The sequence below is a fragment of the Myodes glareolus genome, chromosome 13, assembly GCF_982192425.1.
Source record: "Myodes glareolus chromosome 13, mMyoGla1.1, whole genome shotgun sequence".
Classification (NCBI taxonomy): domain Eukaryota; kingdom Metazoa; phylum Chordata; class Mammalia; order Rodentia; family Cricetidae; genus Myodes; species Myodes glareolus.
Genome location: NC_142038.1, coordinates 76,591,743 through 76,614,172, shown reverse-complemented (window position 1 = coordinate 76,614,172; position 22,430 = coordinate 76,591,743). Strand labels below are relative to the sequence as shown.

The following is a 22,430-nucleotide window of genomic DNA, read 5'->3' as shown; positions in this document are numbered from 1 at the left end:
CACAATGATTTTGAACCCGTGTATATTTTTTTCTCATTAAAGGTTCAAAACCAAAAAGGGGGGAAAAGGAGAAAAAAAGAAAGAAATATTGGCATTTGCAGCCATACAAATATGCCTGGAGGACATTGTGTTACCTAGGGTATCAAGGGTAGAAAGTAAATATTGTATGATCTCACATTTGGAAGGTAAAGGTTAACCTCAAAAAATAGTTGTTGCCAAAACTAGGAAGTGAAAAGGGAGACTGTTGTCATATGGAGCAGCTGCAGCTAAAAAGAAATAACTTCTAATATTCATAGCACATAGGGCAACTGTGTCTTTCAAAATATCTCTGAATGGACTGTCAGTGCTTCCTACACAGAGAAATGACATGTTTGAGGTGATGACTATGCCAGTTACTCTCATTCAATCATTACACAGGATACCTATATTGAAAGATCACAGTGTATCTCATAAGCATGCATTATTACGTCAATTAAAACTTTTAAGTCAAAGCCAGGATCTGTGTAAATTCGTAGTCAGCCTGGTCTATAATGTGAGGTCCAGGTCAGCCAGAGCAACAGAGAGAAACCCTGTCTTCAAAAACCAAAAAAAAAAAAAAAAAAAAAAAAAAAAACTGCTCAAAAGGAAAAGAAAGCTACTAATGATCAAGAAACAAAACTGCGCGATCGACTGTTGCTTGAATGTCTTAGGTTTTGTAGTAGTTTTAGGTTCCTAAAGTCCTAAAGACTATTTGGTGGTCAGGCAAGTAAGTCAGACTCACTCACCACTGGCATTAAAGAGAAGGCCTTTCCTTTCCTTAAAGCGCTCTCACGCATCTATACCACCCAATGTTTCAAAGAGTGAAGGGAAACAACTCTTACTACTGCTGGCAGCATAAATCAGAACAACTGTGAAAAGAGATGAGCTGGGAAGTCATGCCACATATATACTCACGCAAGTGGGCAAAACTTATGTCTTCACTGAATAAGCTGTCACTATTGTTTAATAGAAAAAAAGCTACAGACAAGCAGAATGTCGATTAAATAGATAGCTACTGAAGAAACCAAGAAATGCTCTCACAAGGAAATCAAAACATAAAATTTAGATGAGGTAGGAAGGTAATATGCTCAGAACACATTAACTTTAAAAGAATTTTTTAAACTTGGCAGTGATGGCACATGCCTTTAATCCCAGCACTTGGGAGGCAGTCAGGTAGATTTCTGTGAGTTCAAGGCCAGCCTGGTCTACAGAGCTAGTTCCAAGACAGACTATCAAGCTACAGAGAAACCCTGTCTTGAAAAAACAAAACAAAACAACAACAACAAAAGAACCTTTTAAAAAGGTTACTACTTGAATAGGCACGGAAAAAGTTCAAGGACACTGGAACACCTTAAACCCAGCACTCAGTGGCAAAGGAAGGTGGAACCCTAAGTTCAAGGTCAGCCTGGTTTACACTGTAGGTCCAGGACAACCAGGGCTACACAGAGAAAGCGGGTGGGAAAGAAGGAAGAAAAGGAAAAAGGAAAATTTCAATGGCAACAAAATGCAAAATGTGAGTAAATTTTGATCACTAGGGTTGGGTTGTTAAATAACAAATCTAAGAACTCTCAAGTACAACTTCTTAAATCAAAGACATGCCTTACCTGTGCTTGCTATTGATGGATGCTTCATTACTGATGGACACTTCATTACTATGGGGCTGCTTAGAAGCTGAGCCTGTGAGTTAATAAAGCACATGAATTGTACAGTGAACAGTTTTTAAAGACTTATTTTTAAAATGTATGAGTGAGTATTTAATGCCTGCATGAATGTCTAGAGCCTCAGAGGTCAGAAGAGAATATCATATCCTCTTGGCCTGGAATTACAGATAGTTCTGAGCCACTATGTGGGTGCTGGAAATTGAACCTGTATTCTCTAAGAAGAGCCAGTGCTCTTAACTGTTGAGTTGTCTCTCCTACCCTATGAAGTTAATAAAAGAAGCCATGAATGTGAAAAAGAACATGAAGGCATATATAGGAGGGTTGGAGAAAGGAAATGGAAAAAATGACATAATTATAATCTCAAAATAAAATTTAAAATAAACAACTAATAAAATTAAAACCACCTTTTTGGAAATCACCTTTCAAACTGAGGCAGAAAAGCTCTGCACTATAAAGTCAGACTAAGGAGAATGCAAAGAGGTCTAGTAGATTTAGCTCTTTGTTTTTAGGGTTTGGGGGGGTGTTACTTTTTCAAGACAAGGGTTTCTCTACATAGCCCTGGCTGTCCCGGGAATTCACTCTGTAAACCAGAGAGGCCTTGAACTCAGAGATCTACCTGCCTCTGCATGCTGGGAGTATAGGTGTGTGTCAGCACCCAACTCAGAGATCCGATCCACCTCGTGAAGAAACCACAGGTATGCGCCACTACAACCCACCTCCCTTTATCTCTAAATTGCACCAATCATTAACAAATATTAATAAAAGAAATTTGCTCCATGACTGCATGACTAAACTCTAAACAGAAATAAATAAAAACATTTTATTTAAATTTTGGAGAGTTTTGTTTTGTTTTGTTTTATTATAGTTTTTGGTTTTTTGAGACGGATTTCTTTGTGTAGCTTTGGAGCCTGTTCATAGGACCAGACTGGCCTTGAACTCACAGGGATAGGATTAAAGGGTGTGTGCCATCGCCGCCCACGTAAGATTTTATTTCTTAGAAGGTTAACTATAGAAATAATTAAATTCAATTAAGGCACACTATTCTTCAGTAAATGGAATTCTCATGTACTATACTCATTCTTCCACTGCTCTGAGTGAAATCTGGACACTCAGTAGTAGCTAAGATTACCTGACCAACACTATGCTCCAAGTATAATTTTTCTTTAGAGGAAATAATACAATGAGGGTTCTAGATCCTCTGCTGCTTCATTTGACATAGGTGAGTAAACATCTATCTAACAGTTCACATAATATTGAAACTAATAAGGTTATAAAGTTTTTGTGCCTGGGGGGGTGGTGCACACCTTTAATCCTAACACATGGGAGGCAGAGTCAGGCAGATCTCTGAGTTCAAAGTCAGCCTCGTCTACAGATTGAGTTCCAGGACAGCCAGAAAAACACAGAGAAACCCTGTCTCTGAAAAAATGAAATGAAATAAAATAAAATAAAATAAAATAAAATAGAGCTTTTGTACAGTGTAAGTGGAAAATATGAAACGTAGATAAACCTTTAATTCAAAGACAGACTCACTGAGTACTGAGGGTTAAAGAGAAAAACCCACAATGGCACAAAGAGCAGATAAAATCTGAGAAATAAGCATATACCCTCAACTTCAGCAATTCATTAAGGAGTCCTTCTCTAGAGAATTCAAAATAGGAGCTACTAAAACAAAAGAACATTCAGTAGGCACACAAAAGATAGCCATTTAAGTACTCCCCCAATAGAAGCAATTCCCCTGAAAGAATTAATGATAACCACAATTTCAAAAACTACACTAAAAAAGCCAGGTGGTCATGGCGGTTCCAGGACTCAGGAGGCAGAGGCAGGTGGATCTCTGAGTTAGAAGCCAGCCTGAGAAACCCTGTCTGGAAAAGTCAAAAAACAAAACATCACCGAAAACAAACAAACAAACAAAAAACCCACACTACAAAGTACATAAATGACTCAGTGTTAAGAGCACTTGCTGTTCTCACAAAGGATGCAAGTACAGATCCTAGCATCCCACACTGCATGGTTTCTCAAACACCTATAAGATCAGTTCAGAGGATCTGTTGCCCTTCTCTGAACTAAATGGATACACACGAGTTTACACAAAGATACATATATAAAAGTAAACTAAATCCATTTAAAGAAATGTAACAACTGGGCATGGTGGCACACACCTTTAATCCCAGCACTCAGGAGGCAGAGACAGGCAGATCTCTGTCAGTTCGAGGCCAGCCTGATCTACAGAGTGAGTTCCAGGACTCACAGAGAAACCCAGTCTTTTAAAAAAAAAACACAAAAAAGTCAAAAACAAAAACCATAACAATGGTTAACAGACCTATTTCACATAAAAATTTTCTCTTAACAGTAATAAATAGACCATTTAAAATAGTAAAATACAAATAAAAATGTCAAAGTATTACCTGGAAATTTTCTATCTCCATCAATCTTTGCTTGAGTGGGAAGAGTTGAAGCAGCAGTGTCTTCTAATGAGTTCTTCTCCACCTTAGATACCGAACATAAGCTGAAATTCTGAACACATATGCCAACATTTTTAAGTCAGTCTCTGGGACTTATTCTAATACATTTCCAGCAAATTCTACCCACTAAAAATGTTTTTACAGCAATACTTCATAATTGGAGTAATTCTCATAGATATGCCTAAAGCTGTTCATTATATTGCAAAAAGTTACCATCTTAGTATCAGTTACAATTATTACCAATGCTAGATTTAAAACAGTTCCCCAGATCTTTAATCCCAGCACTCAGGAGGCAGAAGCAGCCAGATTTGTTAGTTCAAGGCCATCCTGGTCTACATAGGACAGCAAGGGCTACATAGTGAGTCCCTATCTCAAAACACCAAAAATACCAAACACATACGCGCGCACACATACACACACACACACACACACACATTAAAATGACAGTATTTTTATGTGATGGACCAAGTAAAATATATTAACATCAATTTTCCCTGTTTCTTTCTGCTCTATTAATTTGACTAGGTAATCTATATGCTTCACATTAAATTTCTATATTGTCTTGACTAGCCTAGAGTAATCTTTTCCTTTATTAAACTAAACCTGAAACACGGCGGTGGCAACCCACACCTGTGAATCAGCATCAGAGGTCAGACAGAGAGAGCCCCACAGGAGCCTTCTAGAGAAACAGCTCCCTGCTGCATCACAGCTAGAGGAGCAATCGCCAGAGCTCTGGCCCCACTTGCACCTGCAGGAGTGACCTAGAGACTCTGCCCTGCCTGTACCAGGAGTAGCAATCAAGCAAACCACAGCCACCATTGGGGGAAGAGGGAATCCCTGAAGCACAGGCTTCACTAGTACCAATTGGAAGAAGAGATAGGTAGGCGACAGTGTAAGAATATACTCAAAAATATAAAGAGCAATACAGCACCACCAGAAACTAGTGGATCTATAACAGCAAGAACTGAACATCCCAATGCAAATGAAGCAGAGAAAACCTAAAAATAACTTTATGAAGGTGATTGAGGCCCTTAAAGAGGAAAGAAAATTCCTTTAAAAAAAAAAACGGAGGAGGAGGCTTGGCTCTAGAGGGGAATCCCAGGTTTCCACGGCGATGTCCCCAGCTAGGTCCTTGGACAGCAGAGGAGAGGGTGCCTGAACTGTTCTTGCCCCACTATCACCCTGATGATTATCTCAAATAGCACCATAGACTCTTCATCCAGCGACGGATGGTGATAGAGACAGAGACCCTCATCAGAGCAACGGACTGGGCTCCCAAAGCCCAGTTGAAAGAAGGAGGGGGCTGGAGAGATGGCTCAGCGGTTAAGAGCATTGCCTGCTCTTCCAAAGGTCCTGAGTTCAATTCCCGGCAACCACATGGTGGCTCACAACATGAGGTCTGGTGTCCTCTTCTGGCCTACATACATACAGACAGAATATTATATACATAATAAATAAATATTAAAAAAAAAGGCAGAAGGAGGGAAGAGACGAGCATGGAAGTCAGGACCAACCGCGAGGGGTTGGTCCACCAACTGAGGCAGTGTGCCAGTTCTAATGGGAACTCACCAAATCCAGCTGGACCAGCTCTGAATGAGCATTTGATCAAACCGAACTCTCTGATTGTGGCTGACAATGGGGGCTGACTGAGAAGCCATTGATAAAGGCACTGAGACTTGTTTTTACGGCATGTTCTGGCTTTTTGGGACCCTAGTCTATATGGATGCAAAACTTCCTAGGCCTGGATGTAGAGGGGAGAGCCTTGGACTTCTCACAGGACAGGGTTCCCTGCTCTCTCTCAAGCAGGGTGGGAGAGGGAGGAGGGGGTATGGAGGAGCAGGAGGAGATTGAGAGGAGGGAAGGAAGTGTAAATAATTGAATGGAAAAAGAAAATAAAATAACTTATTAAATAAAATAAATTTATTTAATCATCTTCTCCCTCCTTCTGCCTTTCAACTGGGCCTTGGGAGCCCAGTCCGTTGCTCTGATGAGGGTCTCTGTATCTCCATCCGTTGCGGGACGAAGATTCTATGGTGATATTCGAGATAATCATCAGTATGATAGTGGGGCAAGGACAGTTCAGGCAACAAAAAACAAAAAAAGAAAAAGAAAAAAAGAAAAAAATGGAGGAAAAAACAAAAAAAATGGAAGAAATCAACAAATCTCTTAAAGAAAATCTTGATTTTCAACAAACAGTTGAAGGAAATGATTCAAGACTTAAAAGCTAAAATAGGGACAATAAAGAAAACATAAACCGAGGGAATTCTGGAAATGGGAAATCTGGGTAAAAGATGAGGAACTACAGCTGCAAGCATAAACATCAGAATACAACATATGAAAGAGAATCTCAGGTGTTGAAGATACTATAGAGGAAATGGATTCATCAGTCAAAGAAAATGTTAAATACAACAAACTCTTAACACAAAATATCCAGGAAATATGAAACACCAGGAAAAGACTGAACCTAAGAATAATAGGAATAAAAAAGAGAGAAGATCAGCTCAAAAGGCACAAAAAATATACTGCACAAAATCATAGAAGAAAATTTTCCTTGAAAAAAGAAATACCTATAAAAGTACAATAAGTTTATAGAAAACTGAATAGACTACACCAAAAAAAAAAGTTCCCTTGCCACATTAATAATCAAACACTAAACATACAGAATAAAGAAAGAGGATTGAACCTGGGAGTGGGAGCCAGGAGCCAATCCTGTCCTAGCACAATGGCAGACCAGGACTGAGTCAGTGACCTGGTCCAGAGCAGACCTGAGACAGCCAACTCCACTGGAACAGGTACAGGGAGTAAACTCTGAGCCAGTGAGCCAGAGCCAGAGCCAGAGACAGGTGAGGGTGTGGACATGAATCTGGGACCTTAAAGGAATCAGACCTAAGCTACGACCCCTGTGGTTCTGGGCGTGACCTAGGACCTCCAAGAAACTAGGTCTGAGCCAAGATCTCTGCCAGTCTGGGCATGAATCTGGGACCGCCCAGGGAGTAGGCAAGAACCAGAGATCTCTGCAGATCCAGGCATGAGTCTGGGACCTCAGAGGGAGTAGGCCTGAACCAGGACATCCAAGGAAATAGTCAGGAACCAGAAACCTCTGCAGGTCCAAGCATGAGTCTGGGACCTCTGAGGGAGTGGTTCAGGTCCTCTGTGGGACTGGGAGCATCCGAGCCTGGGAACTCCAAGGGAGTAGACTGGAGCCTGAGATCTTTGCAAGACCAACTGAAAACCAGGGACCTCTGCAGGAATGGATTCAGACCAGGGACATTTCCAGAAAAAAGTCTAAGCCGACAACCTAGGCTAGAACAGGCCTGAGACAGCAAACTCCAAGGGAGTAGAGCAAAGCCTGGGAATGCTGAGCAATCTCCAAGAACATGGAGTGACCATCAGGGTAACTAGAACTGTGGCACTGACTGTACCACAAGGAACAACCATCTGAGCCTTGGATTCACTGGCACCTAGAAGATTAATCAACAGAATCACAGACAGTTCCAACCACACCTAATAGAGAAAAAGAGGAGTAGAAAAGGTAAGAACACACACAACACCACAAAGAGCAACGCAACTCCAGTAAAACCTAGAGACCCTACAACAGCAAGACTTGAACAACCAAATATAGACGAAGCAGAAGAAAATGACCTAAAAAATAACTTCAGGAGAATGTTTGAAACTCTTAAAGAGGAAATGAGAAATTACCTCAAAGAAATAGAGGAAAAGACAAAAAAAAAAATGGAAGACACTAGCAAATCCCAAAATATCCAGGAAATATGGGACACAATGAAAAGGCCAAACCTACAAATAATATGTATAAAAGGAGAAGTTCAACTCAAAAGCACAGAAAACATATTTAATAAAGTCATAGAATTAAAACATCCCCAACCTAAAGAAATATATGCCTATGAAGATACAGAAACTTATAGAACACCAAACAGACTGGATCAAAAAAAAAAAAGTACCCTCGCCACATAATAATCAAAACACTAAACATACAGAGTAAAGGAAGAATATAAGAATATAGAGGTGCAAAGGAAAAAAGCCAAGTAACATATAAAGACGGACCTATCAGAATTACACCTGATTTTTCATTAGAGACACTGGTCATGGTCAAGCGTTATGCAGACATTAAGAGACCATGGATGCCAGCCCAGACTACAATACCCAGCAAAACTGTAGATCACCATAGGACAAAACAAGATATTCCATAAATTAATACAATTTCTGTGTAATTATTTCAGGTGTAAGCTAGCCAGGCGGCGGGATGCAGGCCCACCCCTTCTACTACAGATTGGCGCCTCAACGTGGTCTACTAACTCCATGTAAAACCTGAGAGGGCTTGAAAAGGAATTCTAGACACAGGAAAAAGCAGAGTTTTACACTGCTTTTTGCTGTTTGCCGGGGTGTGCTGCAGAGAGATTTCCTGACTCGGCAATAACAGCAGAAAAATGAAGAAGCCATGCCATTTTAAAACAAGGCTTCCAGTGCCCTGCCACTGGTGCCAGGGTGTTCTGTGGGCCCGGATGTTCTGTGCCTACTCGGGATCGAAAAGAAAGTACTCTGAGACCATGCCTGTGACTCAGCGCTCCCTGCCTGGGCAGGTGGCAGAATCAGGTTTACTAGGCATGCACAATCAGGAGAGCATGGTGAATTTCTGCAGCCATACAGAGAGATGTTTCCAGGCTGCACACTGCTCTCCGTGGCCAATTTAGCTGTAACTCAGACAGGCTACGCACTGCTCCGCATGGCCAATTTGGCTGTAACTCAAATAAAAAGAATTTATGTGTGGCATGTTCATTCTCCTGGTTGGACTGCTGAGTGCAGCTCCTACCTGGCGACCACAGAGCTAGCAAAAATGATACGTCCACCATTTTGAAATGGGAGAGAGGTAGAGCCAACATCCAGAGCAGTCCACAACCTAGCATTTTAAAAGCTCTTCAAGACAGTAGATTAAATCCTACTACAGATTTAACCAATACCGAGCCACAAACCCAGTCCTACACAAAATAGTAGAAGGGAGAGGCTAACAGATTGGATACAAAAACAGAATCTATCCTTCTTCTGCATACAAGAAACACATCTCAAACTCAAAGACAGATATCGCCTCAGAGTAAAAAGTTGGGAAAAAAATATTCCATTCAAAAGGACCTAAGAAAGAAGAGGGTGTAGCTATCCTAATATCTAATGAAATAGACTTCAAGCTAAAATCAATCAAAAGACACAAAGAAGGTCATTTCTTTTAATCACAGGGAAAAAATCCATCAAGAGGAAATTTCAAATACAAGGGCACCCTCATATGTCAAAGAAACACTTCTAAAGCTTAAATCATACATCAAATCCCACACACTAATAGTGGGAGACTTCAACACTCCCCTCTCACCACTGGACAAGTCAGTCAGACAAAAAATGAGCAGAGAAATAAAGGAACTAACAGATGTTATGACTCAAATGGACTTAACAAACATTTATAGAATATTCCATCCAAACAGGAAAGAATATACCTTCTTCTCAGGACCTCATGGAACCTTCTCAAACTGACCACATACTCAGAAACAAAACAAACCTCAACAAATACTAAAAATTGAAATAACCCCATGTATCTTATCAGATCATCAGGGCTTAAAACTAGAAGTCAACAGCAACACTAATTCCAGAAAGCCCACAAACACATGGAAATTAAACAATGCTCACCTGAATCATCAAAGAGTCAAGGAGGAAATAAAGGGAAAAATTAAAGACTTAGTAAAATTCAATGAAAATGACCACACAACATAACCAAATTTTTGGGACACAATGAAAGCAGTGTTAAGAGGAAAGTTCAGAGCACTAAATGACTACATAAAGAAGCCGGAAAAATCCTGCACTAGTGAACAGAACACTTGAAAACTTTCGAACAAAAAGAAGCAAACTCATCTAAAAGAACTAGACGGCAGGAAATAATCAAATTGGCAGCTGAAATCAACAAAATAGAAAAAAAATTCAAAGAATCAATGAGAAAAAGAGTTGGTTCTTCGAGAAAAATCAACAGAATAGACAAACCTCTATCCAAACTAACCAAACGGCAGAGAGAAAATATCCAAATGAACAAAATCAGAAATGAAAAGGGGGACATAACAACAGACACGGAGGAAACCCAGAAAATCATCAGGTCATATTTCGAAAACATGTACTCCACAAAATTCAAAAACTTAAAGGAAACAGACAACTTTCTAGATAAATATCAATTATCAAAATTAAGTCAAGGCCAGATAAGCAAATTAAATGGACCTATAATTGTTGAAGAAATAGAAATGGTCATCAAAAGTCTCCCAACGAAAAAAAGTCCAGGACCAGATGGTTTCAGCTTAGAATTCTACAAGACTTTCAAAGAAGAACTAATATCAATACTCCTCAAATTACTCCACATAATAGAAACATAAAGAACGTTGTCAAACTCTTTTTATGAGGCTACAATTACCCTGATACCCAAACCACAGAAAGACATTACTAAGAAAGAGAATTACAGACCAATCTCACTCATGAACATTGATGCAAAAAATACTAAACAAAATACTGGCAAATGTAATCCAAGAACACATCAGAACCATCATCCATCATGATCAAGTCGGCTTCATCCCACAGATGCAGGGATGGTTCAACATATGAATATCTGTCAACGTAATCCACCATATAAACAAGCTGAAAAATAAAAACCACAAGATCATTTCATTAGATGCCAAAAAAGCATTTGACAAAATACAATATCCCTTCATGATAAAGGTCTTAGAGAGAGCAGAGATACAAGGAACATACCTAAACATAACAAAGGCAATATTCAGCAAGCCAACAGTCAACATCAAACTAAAGGAGAAAAACTCCCAGCTATTCCACTGAAAACAAGACAAGGTTGTCCACTCTCTCCATATCTATTCAATATAGATCTTGAGGTCCTAGCTAGAGCAATAACACAACAAAAGTAGATCAAGTGGATACAAATTGGAAAAGAAGAAGTAAAACTCTCACTGTTTGCTGAAGATATGATAGTTTACATAAGTGATTCCAAAAATTCTACCAAGGAACTTCTATGACTCAAACACTTTCAGCAATGTAACAGGATAGGAGATTAACTCAAAAACATCAGTAGCCCTTCTGTACACAGATGATGAAAGGGGAAGAAATCAGAGAATCAACAACCTTCACAATAGCCACAAATAGCATAAAATATCTCAGAGTAACTCTAACCAAACAAGTGGAAGACTTGTGTGACAAGAACTTTAAATCTTTGAAGAAAGAAATTGAAGAAAGACACCAGAAAGTGAAAAGATCTCCCATGCTCTTGGGTAGGCGGAATTAACATAGTAAAAACAACAATCTTACCAAAAGCAATCTACAGATTCAATGCAATGCCCATCAAAATCCCAGCAAACTTCTTCACAGACCTTGAAAGAACGGTACTCAACTTCATATGGAAAAGCAAAAAATCCAGGATAGCCAAAACAATCCTGTGCAATAAAAGAACTTCTGGAGGCATCTCAATCCCCAACTTCAAACTCTACTACATAGCTACAGTACTGAAAACAGCCTGGTACTGGCATAAGAACAGACAGGAGGACCAATGGAACCGAAGAGAAGACCTAGATATTAATCCACACATCTTCGAAAACCTGATTTTTTTATAAAGAAGCAAAAAATATCAAATGGAAAAAATAAAGCATATTTAACAAGTGGTGTTGGCATAACTGGATATCAACATGTAGAAATATGAAAATAAACCCATATCTATCACCATGCACAAGACTCAAGTCCAAATGGATCAAAGACCTCAACATAAAGCCAGCCACACAGAACCTTATAGAAGAGAAAGTGGGACGTACACTTGAACGCATTGGCACAGGGAACCACTTCCTAAATAGAACCCCAGAAGCACAGACACTGAGAGAAACAATTAATAAATGGCAGCACCTGAAACTGAAAAGCTTCTGTAAAGCAAAGGACACAGTCAACAAGACAAAACAACAGCCTACAGAATTGGGAAAGATCTTCACTAACCCCAAAATATACAAAGAACTCAAGAAATTAGACACCAAAAAAACACATAATCCAATAAAAAAAAATGGAGTATAGACCTAAAAAGAGAACTCTCAACAGAGGAATCTAAAATGGCTGAAAGACACTTAAGGAAATGTTCAACATCCTTAGTCATCAGAGAAATGCAAATCAAAACAACTCTGAGATTCCATCTTACACCTGTAAGAATGGCCAAGATTAAAAACACTGATGATAACTTATGCTGGAGAGGTTGTGGGAAAAGGGAACACTTTTGCATTGCTGGTAGGAATGCAATCTGGGACTACCCCTTTGGATGTCAGTGTGGCGATTTCTCAGAAAATTAGGAAACAACCTTCCTCAAGACCCAGTAATACCACTTTTGGGTTTATTTCCAAAGGATGCTCAATAGTGCCATAAGGAAATGTGTTCAACTATGTTCATAATAGCTTTGTTTGTCATAGCCAGAACCTGGAAACAACCTAAATGCCCCTCGACTGAAGAATGGAAAAGGAAAATGTGGTACATTTACACAATGGAGTACTACAAAGCAGAAAAAAATAATGACGTCTTGAAATTTGCAGGAAAATGGATAGACCTAGCAAACATCATGTTGAGTGAGGTAAACCAGTCACATAAAGACAATATTCCATGACAAAATCAGATTTAAACAATACCAATACTCCTCAAATTGTTCCACACAATAGAATCAGAAGAAACACTGCCAAACTCCTTTTACAAGGCTACAATTACCCTGATGCCCAAAGACACAAAGACACTACTAAGAAAGCAAATTACAGACTAATCTCACTCATGAACCTTGATGTAAAAATATTCAATAAAATATTGGCAAATTGAATTCAAGAACACATAAGAAAAATCATCTGCCATAACCAAACAGGCTTTATCCCAAAGATGCAGGGATGGTTCAACATACATAAATTCATCAATGTAATCCACCATATAAACAAATTGAAAGAAAATACACACTCATCTCAACAGATGCAGAAAAAGCCTTTGAGAAAATCCAACACCCCATCATAAAAAAGGTCGTAGTGTTCAAAGACACAAGGAACATATTTAAACATAAAAAAGTAATAAAAGCAACTCAACAGACATCAAAACAAATGGAGAAAACGCAAAGAGATCTCACTAAAATCAGAAAAAAGACTAGGCTGTCCTCTCTCTCCAATTTATTCAATAAAGCACTCAAAGTTCTAGTTAGAACAAAAAGACATCAAAAAAAGATCAAGGGATACAAACTGGACAGGAAGAAGTCAAACTTTTGCTATTTGCTGATGATATGACAGTATACATAAGTGACCCCAAAATTTCTAACAAAGAAGACCTAAAGCTGATAAACATCTTCAGTAATGTGGCAGAATACATGATTAACTCAATAAAATTTAGTATCCCTCCTATATAAAGATGATAAATGAGCTGAAAAAGAAATCAGGAAAATATCACCATTCACAATAGCCACAAACAACCTAAAATTTCTTGGGGTAACTCTAACCAAACAACTGAAAGACCTGTATGACAAGAACTTTAAGTCTTTGAAGAAAGAAACTGAAGAAAACATCAGAAAATAGAAAAAGACCTCCCATGCTCTTAGATAGCTAGGATTAACATAGTAAAAATGGCAGTATTACCAAAAACAATCTACAGATTCAATGCAATCCCAGCAAAATTATTCACAGACCTCAAAAAAACAATACTCAACTTCATGCGGAAAAACAAAAAACCCACAATAGCTAAAACAATCCTGTAATTCTGGAGGCATCACCATCCCTGTCTTCAAACTCTACTATAGAGCCATAATCGTAAAAACAGTTTAGTAGCCGGGCAGTGGTGGCACACGCCTTTAATCCCAGCACTTGGGAGGCAGAGGCAGGCAGATCTCTGTGAGTTCGAGGCCGGCCTGGTGTACAAGAGTTAGTTCCAGGACAGGCTCCAAAGCCACAGAGAAACCCTATCTCGAAAAACCAAAAAAAAAAAAAAAAAAAAAAAAAAAAAAAAGACACACAGACCAATGGAATCTAATCAAAGATCCTGACATAAATCCACACAACTATGAACACCTAATTTTTGACAAAGAAGCTAAAATTGTACAACAGGAAAAAGAAAACATCTTCAACAAATGGTGTTAGCATAAATGGATATCAACATGTAGAAGAATGAAAATAGATCCATATCTATCACCATGCACAAAACAAGTCCAAATGTATCAAAGATCTCAACATAAAGCCAACCACAATGAACCTCATAAAAGAGAAAGCGGGAAGTAGCCTTGAATGTTATCAGCACAAGAGACCACTTCCTAAATATAACACCAGTAGTACAGACACTGAGAGCAACAATGGGACCTCCAGAAACTGAAAAGCTTCTGTAAAGCAAAAGATATGGTCAACAACACAAAACAGCCACCTGCAGAATTGGAAAAGATCTTCACCAACCTCACATCTGACAGAGGGCTGCTCTCCAAAATATACAAAGAACTCAAGAAACTGGACACTAAAATACCAAATAATCCAATTTAAAAATAGAGAACAGATCTAAACAAAGAATTTTCAAGAGAAGGCACTCAAATGGCTAAAGACATTTAAGGAATTGGTCAACATCCTTAGCCATCAGGGAAATGCAAATCAAAACAACTCTGAGATACTATTTTATGCCTGTCAGAACAGCTAAAATCAAAAACGCAGATGACAACCTATATAGGGAGGACTGTGGAGTAAGGGGAACACTCCTCCATTGCTGGTGGGAGTGCAAACTTGTACAGCTATTTTGGAAGTCAGGATGGTGGTTTCTCAGGAAATTGGGAATCAATCTACCTCAAGACCACTATTAGGCATATACCCAAAGAATGCTCAATCATACCAGAAGAACATTTGCTCAACTATGATCATGGCAGCATTATTCATAATAGCCAGAACCTGGAAACAACCTAGATGCCTCTCAACGGAAGAATGGATAAGGAAAATGTGGTTACACATTGGATTACTACTCAGCGGTTAAAAAAAAAAGAAAAAGAAAGAAAGAAAAAAGACATCTTGCAATTAACAGGCAAATGGATGGAACTACAAAAAGAAAAAAAAATCCTGAGTGAGGTAACCCAGACCCAGAAAGACAAATATGGTATGTACTCACTCAAAAGTGCATATTAGGCATAAAGCAAAGGATAACCAGACTACAGTACACAACCCCAGAGAAGCTAGGTAACAAAGATGACCCTAAAAGAAACATAAATGGATCTACCTAGGAAGGGGAAATAAATAAGATCTCCTGAGTAAATTGATTTGGTTTCCTGCCTTTCTCATTAACCACCTCTTAACATTTGCAGCAGGAGCTAGAAAAGGCACTCAACCATTACACTTGAACACAACCCCAAATAAAAAGGCATTTCCCCACTGGATCTGCAACCAGATCCAGCATATTACATGTTAGGCAGGCAGCCCACCATTAAACTCCATTTCCAGCCCCAACACTTGCTCCTAATACTACTCACTGCTCATTTCTAATTGCTGCTGTTATCTATTAAACATGATCATCTTCTAATTGAGGCTTTCATTTTCTTTCACATAAAACATTCAATCTAAAAGCACCAACTAGCATCTGTTCTTTTTAAGTTCACTTTAGTTTTCAATCCAGGCACAATGGATATTGATTTTCCTAGTTTTTACATAAATTCAATCTCACTCAAGTTTGATCATAGCCCAAATGTCTCTAAAGTGAATTTTAAGTATTCTGAAAACTTCAGAGGGACTTATGTCTATTAACAATGACCTTTTTGGCTTATATGATTTTCTCATGTTCAGGGTATCAGGGTATGGTGCATGAGGAACTCTGTGCTGAGAATTAGAATACATGTATATTAGCCCTAAAACCTATCATAATACATGTGATTTATTTTACATTATTGTTTTCTCATAAAATTAAATTAATATAAATTCACTTGTACTATAGAGAGCACCCAAGTTTTATACTTAATACTTACATTATACTATACTTAGAAATAACTTTAGAAAGAAAAAGCTTCAACCACTTTGACAAAAGTTGAAAATAATTTCCCAAGATATTAGATATTCCACATACTCAAATTACTTTTTTAATTCCAATATTTCAATTATTTTTTTGTTAATTTTTGATTTGGTAGATATAGTTCAGTGGTAGTAAGGATTTCCAAGCCTATGTAAGACTCATCTTAGTTTGATCCTCAGTACCACTTTAAAAAAAAACAAAACTATAATTTTTCTCTTAAAATATTGATTTATACTTTTAGAAATTTCCTTTGCCAACTGTTCAAAACTGCCAAAGAAATCAACACAAAGGTCAGGCAGTGGTGGCACACGCCTTTAATCCCAGCACTCAGGAGGCAGAAGCAGGTGGATCTCCGAGTTTGAGGTCAACCTGGTCTACAAGAGCTAGTTCCAGGACGGGCTCCAAAGCTACAGTGAAATCCTGTTGGGGGGGGTGGGGGGGCAGGACAAAAAACACCAACACCAAACAACAACAAAAAAGAACAAATCAACACAAAGATATTCTTTTAAAGACATTTAAATTTATCTTTTACATTTCTTCAGATAAAACAGAGCTTGCCTTACCACAGTTGAAATAAATTTTAGGGCTTTTGGGGGGAGGGGGCTCACACATGCTAGGCTACTGCTGAACTATGTCTCCAACCCCTTTTTTTTTTTTTTTTTTGGTTTTTCAAGACAGGGTTTCTCTGTGGCTTTGAAACCTGTCCTGGAACTAGCTCTTGTAGACCAGGCTGGCCTCGAACTCACAGAAATCTGCCTGCTTCTGCCTCCTAAAAGTGTTGTGATTAAAGTTGTGCGTCACCACCGCCTGGCTTCAACCCAAAATCTTAATATCTCAGAAATGGGTACAAGTTATAAGTTCTAGATTTTAAAGTACTAAGACATATGCTTTCTGTTTTAAAGTTAATTTTTCCTTAAAAAGGGACTACTTCTGTTTGATAAAATTAAAAGCTATATTTCTAGTTATGATCTCCATAAAATAGAAATGGTAACAAGGAAACTTAAGAATCATACACACAAAGGTAGAACATTCTGAGAGCTCCATTCCATAACTCTAAGACTGGGCTAACAACTTTATCAATTCTTGATATAAAAATGTTTCAAATATTTATTAATAGAATTTGGCACCTCTACTGCACACAATAAAGATGATTACCTTATTTGGTGCTGACTCACAAGAATGTTTCATCTGATTATCCAATGGTGAATCAGGAGAGGGTTTAATATGATTATCCAAATGACAATTTCCAGGAGCCCTCTTCATGGCTTTATTAATTTCAATTGCGATATTATTAATTTTAACTTCTTCAGATTTCCTTCCTTCCATTTTATCCTGTTGGCAAGTTACATTACTATGTGGTTTCATATCTAAGAACCTATTCTGAGACACTGAGTGAGGCATTTCTAAGACTGCTGGTGAAAAACCAGTTCGTAGTAAGCCCAATGTAGGAGATACTTGAGAGTCCAACTTATGGTGCTGCACAGAGTTAAATTTTGAGAGTTTAATTTTAGTCCAGTTGGAGTTCCTCTTCGTTGAGCTATTTATTCCATTTAGTATGCATTTCACAGGCTTTGTTTTCCTACTGGGAAAGAAACGGTTACACTGCATGTTCTGGTTTGTTTCTTTCTGAGGGAGCATTTGTCTTTCAATATCAGCCCCTTCCGATGTGACTTCTGTAGGCTTCTCCTCATTTATCCTTTCCATGTGTGACGATTCCTTTTTTACCTCCACAGTATCTGATTCAATTTCACCAGCAATTTCTTCACAAAGTTGGAGAATGCTACCTCGTTTATTCTTTCCAGCTTGCTCCAATTCATGATCAATACTTTGTTCAGGCACTAATGGTTGTGGAATATCAGGGACTTTTGTGCTAGTATTCACTTGTGTGTGAGCTGATTTCCTCGGTTCATTCTTTTTAGAGACCTCTGAAGTAGCTGCTTTGAATTTTCTAACCTCTGAAGTTACAGGCACAGGTTTTGATTCTTCTTTTCTAACAGTCTTTTGGCAACACTTTTCAGACACTTGGATGCACTGAGAACTACAAGTATAAGCTGTCTGAGGCTGTACTTTGCGCTTCTTTCCTTTGGGAGAATGTATTACTTCATTCGTAACTGAATTTATGTCCTCCTTACAATCAGACTCTATTTCCAGCCCTTTTCTTTTCACACGCTTCTGACTTGCTATGACTTTATCAGATCTATTCTGAGTGCTGTTGTTGCACTGCTCTCTTCTTGCTGGTCGCAAAGTCTGTTTCCCTGCTTGCGTGTGCCTCTGAACCCCTGTACTGCGCAAAGACCTGGTTGACCACTCTGTTAACTGCTGCAGTCTTTGTGATCTCCGGGTGAGTTGTTCATTTCCTTTGACAGTTCCAAGTGCTAATTTTTCTTGACATAATCTCCTCTTTTTTGTAGATTCTTGTGATTGTCCCTTCACAATTACCATATTTTTATTAATGGATTTAGTCGTGTTTTTATCAGCTGCGGATGCTGACCTTGTACTCATTCGTGTTCCCAATTCAGGTTGATTTACTTTACTCTTGTTGGAAGATCTAACCAGTGCCTTGACAGCTTCCTTGGAACCTGGTTTCTTTACTAGACTGTTTTGAGAACCTTCAATTTCTAGTTCTAAATTCTCATCTTCAATTTCTTTAGTAACTTTGGAGGAATTTTCTTTTGATTTCTCCTGAATGGACATTATTCCTGAGTAATGTCTTCCTTTCTGAGGCCTTTTTGAGAACTGTGTCCAGGTAGGTGCAGATCTAAGTACTTAGGAATTTAGTACTATTACTAAAGAGCAGATCTTAAATATCGACTTTAACTTATACTGATGTACATTTCCAACAGAAATACCAGGTGTTTCAAGTAAGGTTGCTCTCTGAAATTCCTAAGATATGAGAAAAGCTGGCAAGAAAGGTGAAAGATATTTGTTCTCTGTTGAACAGGGAAATGGAACGCTGAACAAATTAATTCTAATTTATTATTTTCAGAAGTTTTTATTTTTTATTAAAATAAACTTCATTCAGATCCAATTTGTTCTAATTATTTTAGTTTCAGGCCTAACCCTATTACTAGGAATTATTTATCACTGACCTGTCTGCTTTGACAAAATTTCTGACAACTTTTTTCTTCTGAAGGCTACAGCTACTGGACGCTGATACATTTGTAACATGTCTTATGGCTAACAAGCTTCTTTCCTTGTTTGCCAAGTTTGTTGGTTTCTGGCTTCTATTTAATCTCCTTCGTTTAGTAAAGTACTCTATTAATATAGATTTCCTTTTGTGCTGCCATTTCTGAAAAAATAAAAAATAAACATTAAGTCTCTATATAATCCAAGAAGCAGGTCAATGATAATACTATGCAGAAAAACACCCCAATTTAAATAAAATTTAACTCCTTCTTTTAGACTATATTCCTTAGAATAACACAGTGAAGTCTTCAAAATATTTTTTGCATGTTTTTAGACTTATTTTAAGTGTATACATATTTTGCCTGAATATAAGTGTGCCACATGCATACTTGGTGCCCGTAGGTCAGAAAGGGACAATGGATCTTCTAGAACAGGAGGTATCAATATCTGGATGGCTATGAGTCAACATGTGGGTGCAAGGCATAGAACCCAGATCCTCTGCAAGAGCAACAACTATTTTAAACCACTGAGTCATTTCTCTAATCCCTCTCAAATATATTCTTCAATAGTAACTTATCTTATTGAAAATATAGAATACTTAAAAATTAATTTATCTCGAGATTCACTTACAGTTCTTTTCCCACAAGACAGAACTGATGTTTCAGCCACCATAACTCAAGATAATCTGATAAAACCATTCCTTATAACTTCTTAACACATTACACAGCGCCTAAAAACAAAAAACAAAACAACTTACTTAAAGTGCTTAAAAAGATAAAGATCTAATCATCAACTAAACTCTCATCAAATTAGTCTAATATTTACCAAAGCTCATTTCACACACAGCATTCAATTTCATTGGAACAGTATACATCTATTATATACTGTGAAAAAAAAAGTTTTAAAATACAAATTACAATTCACAATATAAATATTAAATGTATGAAACTAACAAAGTAAAATTGTATGAGGAGAAACTACACATATAAAGGCAGAAAAGTGAGATATATAAGTAAAGCTGAATTAATTTAAAACATTTAGTAGGTAAAGAAGAAAATCTATGAACTAAATGAACAATACTGAAATAGCAAACAGTAGTAAAAAAAGATATTAAGAGCTGGAAATGTAGCGCACTTGGTAGAGTGACTGCCTATAATGCACAAAATCCCACAGGACTTTGATTCTCCAGCCCCTCACACAGTCGGGTGTAAGGGTATAAGTCTATAATCCCAGCAGTTGGAAATAAAGGCGTGTTGATCAGAATTTCAAGACCATCCTTAGGCTACAGGTATCCCTGCCTCAAATAATAAACAAACAGAAACAGGATATTAAGACTAAAGGACTAGTCTAGTAGTGGTGGCACATACCTTGAATCCCAGCACTCAGAAGGCAGAGGCAGGTAAATCTCTGTGAGTTGAAAGCCAGCCTGATCTACAAGAGCTAGTTTCAGGACAGCTAGGCTGTTACACAGAGAAACCCCTGTCTTGAAAAACAAAACAAAACAAAAACCAACAACAACAAAGACTAAAGGCAATGGGGAAATGGCCCAATGGCTAAGAACACTTACTGTTCTTGCAAAGGACCAGGTTCAGTTTCCAGAACCCACAACAGGTAGCTCATGACTATCTTTAAGTCCAGTTTGAGAGGATCCAATGTTCTCTGGCCTATGTGTGCACCTGCAAGAATTATGTGCACATATGCTCACAAAGTTACATGTACATAAATAAAAATGAATAAATTTTTAAAAATAAATAAATAAATAAATCCACTAAAGAAAACCAGGCATGGTTTTCTTTAATCCCAGCACTCAGGTGGCAGAAATAGGCGAATTTCTGTGAATTCAAGGGCAGCCTGTTCTACATAGTGAGTTCAAGGACAGTCAGAGCTCCATAGCAAGACACTTCCTATAGAACTCTGTGGTAACATGGGCCATAAACAACTGAAATAAACATAGACCCCAGGTACAGCAGGACCATGGACTCAGACATGGCCCACAGCAGCAGATCAGGCCCAGATATTACCATGGCTCCGGTTATAGCATAGGCCACCCAGATCAGTACGGCACTGGGAGCAACATGGCCCTCAGACACCAACATGGTATTTGGTGACTGAATGGACTCCAGGTATCCGCTCAGACCTTGATGGTAATAGGAGCCACAGACATAAATTCATATCCTGGCTGTTACAGGGTCATGGAACCAGACATGGCCTCACAGACCACTTAGATCGGCCTGACCCCAATGGCCTGCCTTAACTTTCTAAGAGATGGAATTACAGACCTGTGCCACTCCACAAGGATAAGGTTTCAACACAACGAATCAATGGAAACAAGTCTTCAACAAACGGTGCTAGTACTGGACAGATAGGAAGCAGCAGCAGAAGCAGGAAAATAGGAAAAACAAGAACATCTTCATCATTCCTTACCTCAGACAACCCACAAAAGTAATTTCAAATTGATCAAAGACCTAAATGTAAAGTTATCAAACTTTTTTGAAGAAAAAAAAAGGAAAAAGAAAATCTTGGCTATTCTAATGGAATTTTAGGCAGGAAGTTTTTAAATATTCCATTCACTAAGTCCACAAGAAAGTACCTGGGAAACAACCTGTAAGTCATGGGGGGATAGACAAAAGTGGCATGTCACTACAGTAGAAACTACCCAGTAAACCAAAAGAACATGCAGGTATAAAGAACAAGGATGAATCTCATAACCATGTTGAGTAGCAGAAGTTATACACAAACACATTGTAAGAGTCTACTTTTCATGAAATTATATAAAAATCAAGTTTTATAGTGACAGAAAGCAGATCAGTTATAGTCAAGGGTTAAATGTCAAGGAGGAAATGATGTAATCTAAGGGGTGATGGAAATATTATCTTGAATGTGGTGCTGATTTCCATAAGGGTCTGTTAAAACACATCAAATTTAATCTTTAAGAAATCTAACTTTAAAAAGCAAAAGTTATCATAATTATAATCTGATAAAGGTGTTCAACAAATAAACTAAAACTGATAGGCTCTAACAGCCAAAAAACGATAATTAAACCAAAAAAGCAAGGTAAAGAATAAGGTGAATATTATGCAGCTAAGTAAAGAAGCAG

The 22,430-nt window shown here is 38.1% G+C and overlaps 1 protein-coding gene across 6 annotated transcripts in view; it reads right to left on the bottom strand.

Annotated features, from left to right (window-relative positions):
- Positions 1–22,430, bottom strand: part of Esco1 (establishment of sister chromatid cohesion N-acetyltransferase 1) — a 70,148-nt gene that overhangs the window by 30,173 nt on the left and 17,545 nt on the right. For 5 of the 6 annotated variants that reach the window (XR_015734748.1, XM_087896262.1, XM_087896260.1 and 2 more), the window contains 4 exons: positions 19,964–20,063; positions 17,363–19,496; positions 4,088–4,196; positions 1,623–1,695 (listed from right to left, as the gene is read on the bottom strand). Coding sequence is in view for 5 of the 6 variants with exons in the window: in XM_087896262.1 (XP_087752388.1) it covers positions 1,623–1,695; positions 4,088–4,196; positions 17,363–18,901 (1,721 nt within the window). In the remaining variant the exon portion in view is untranslated. The remainder of the gene's footprint in view (positions 1–1,622; positions 1,696–4,087; positions 4,197–17,362; positions 19,497–19,963; positions 20,064–22,430) is intronic. The other variant, XM_087896261.1, reaches the window with a different exon arrangement.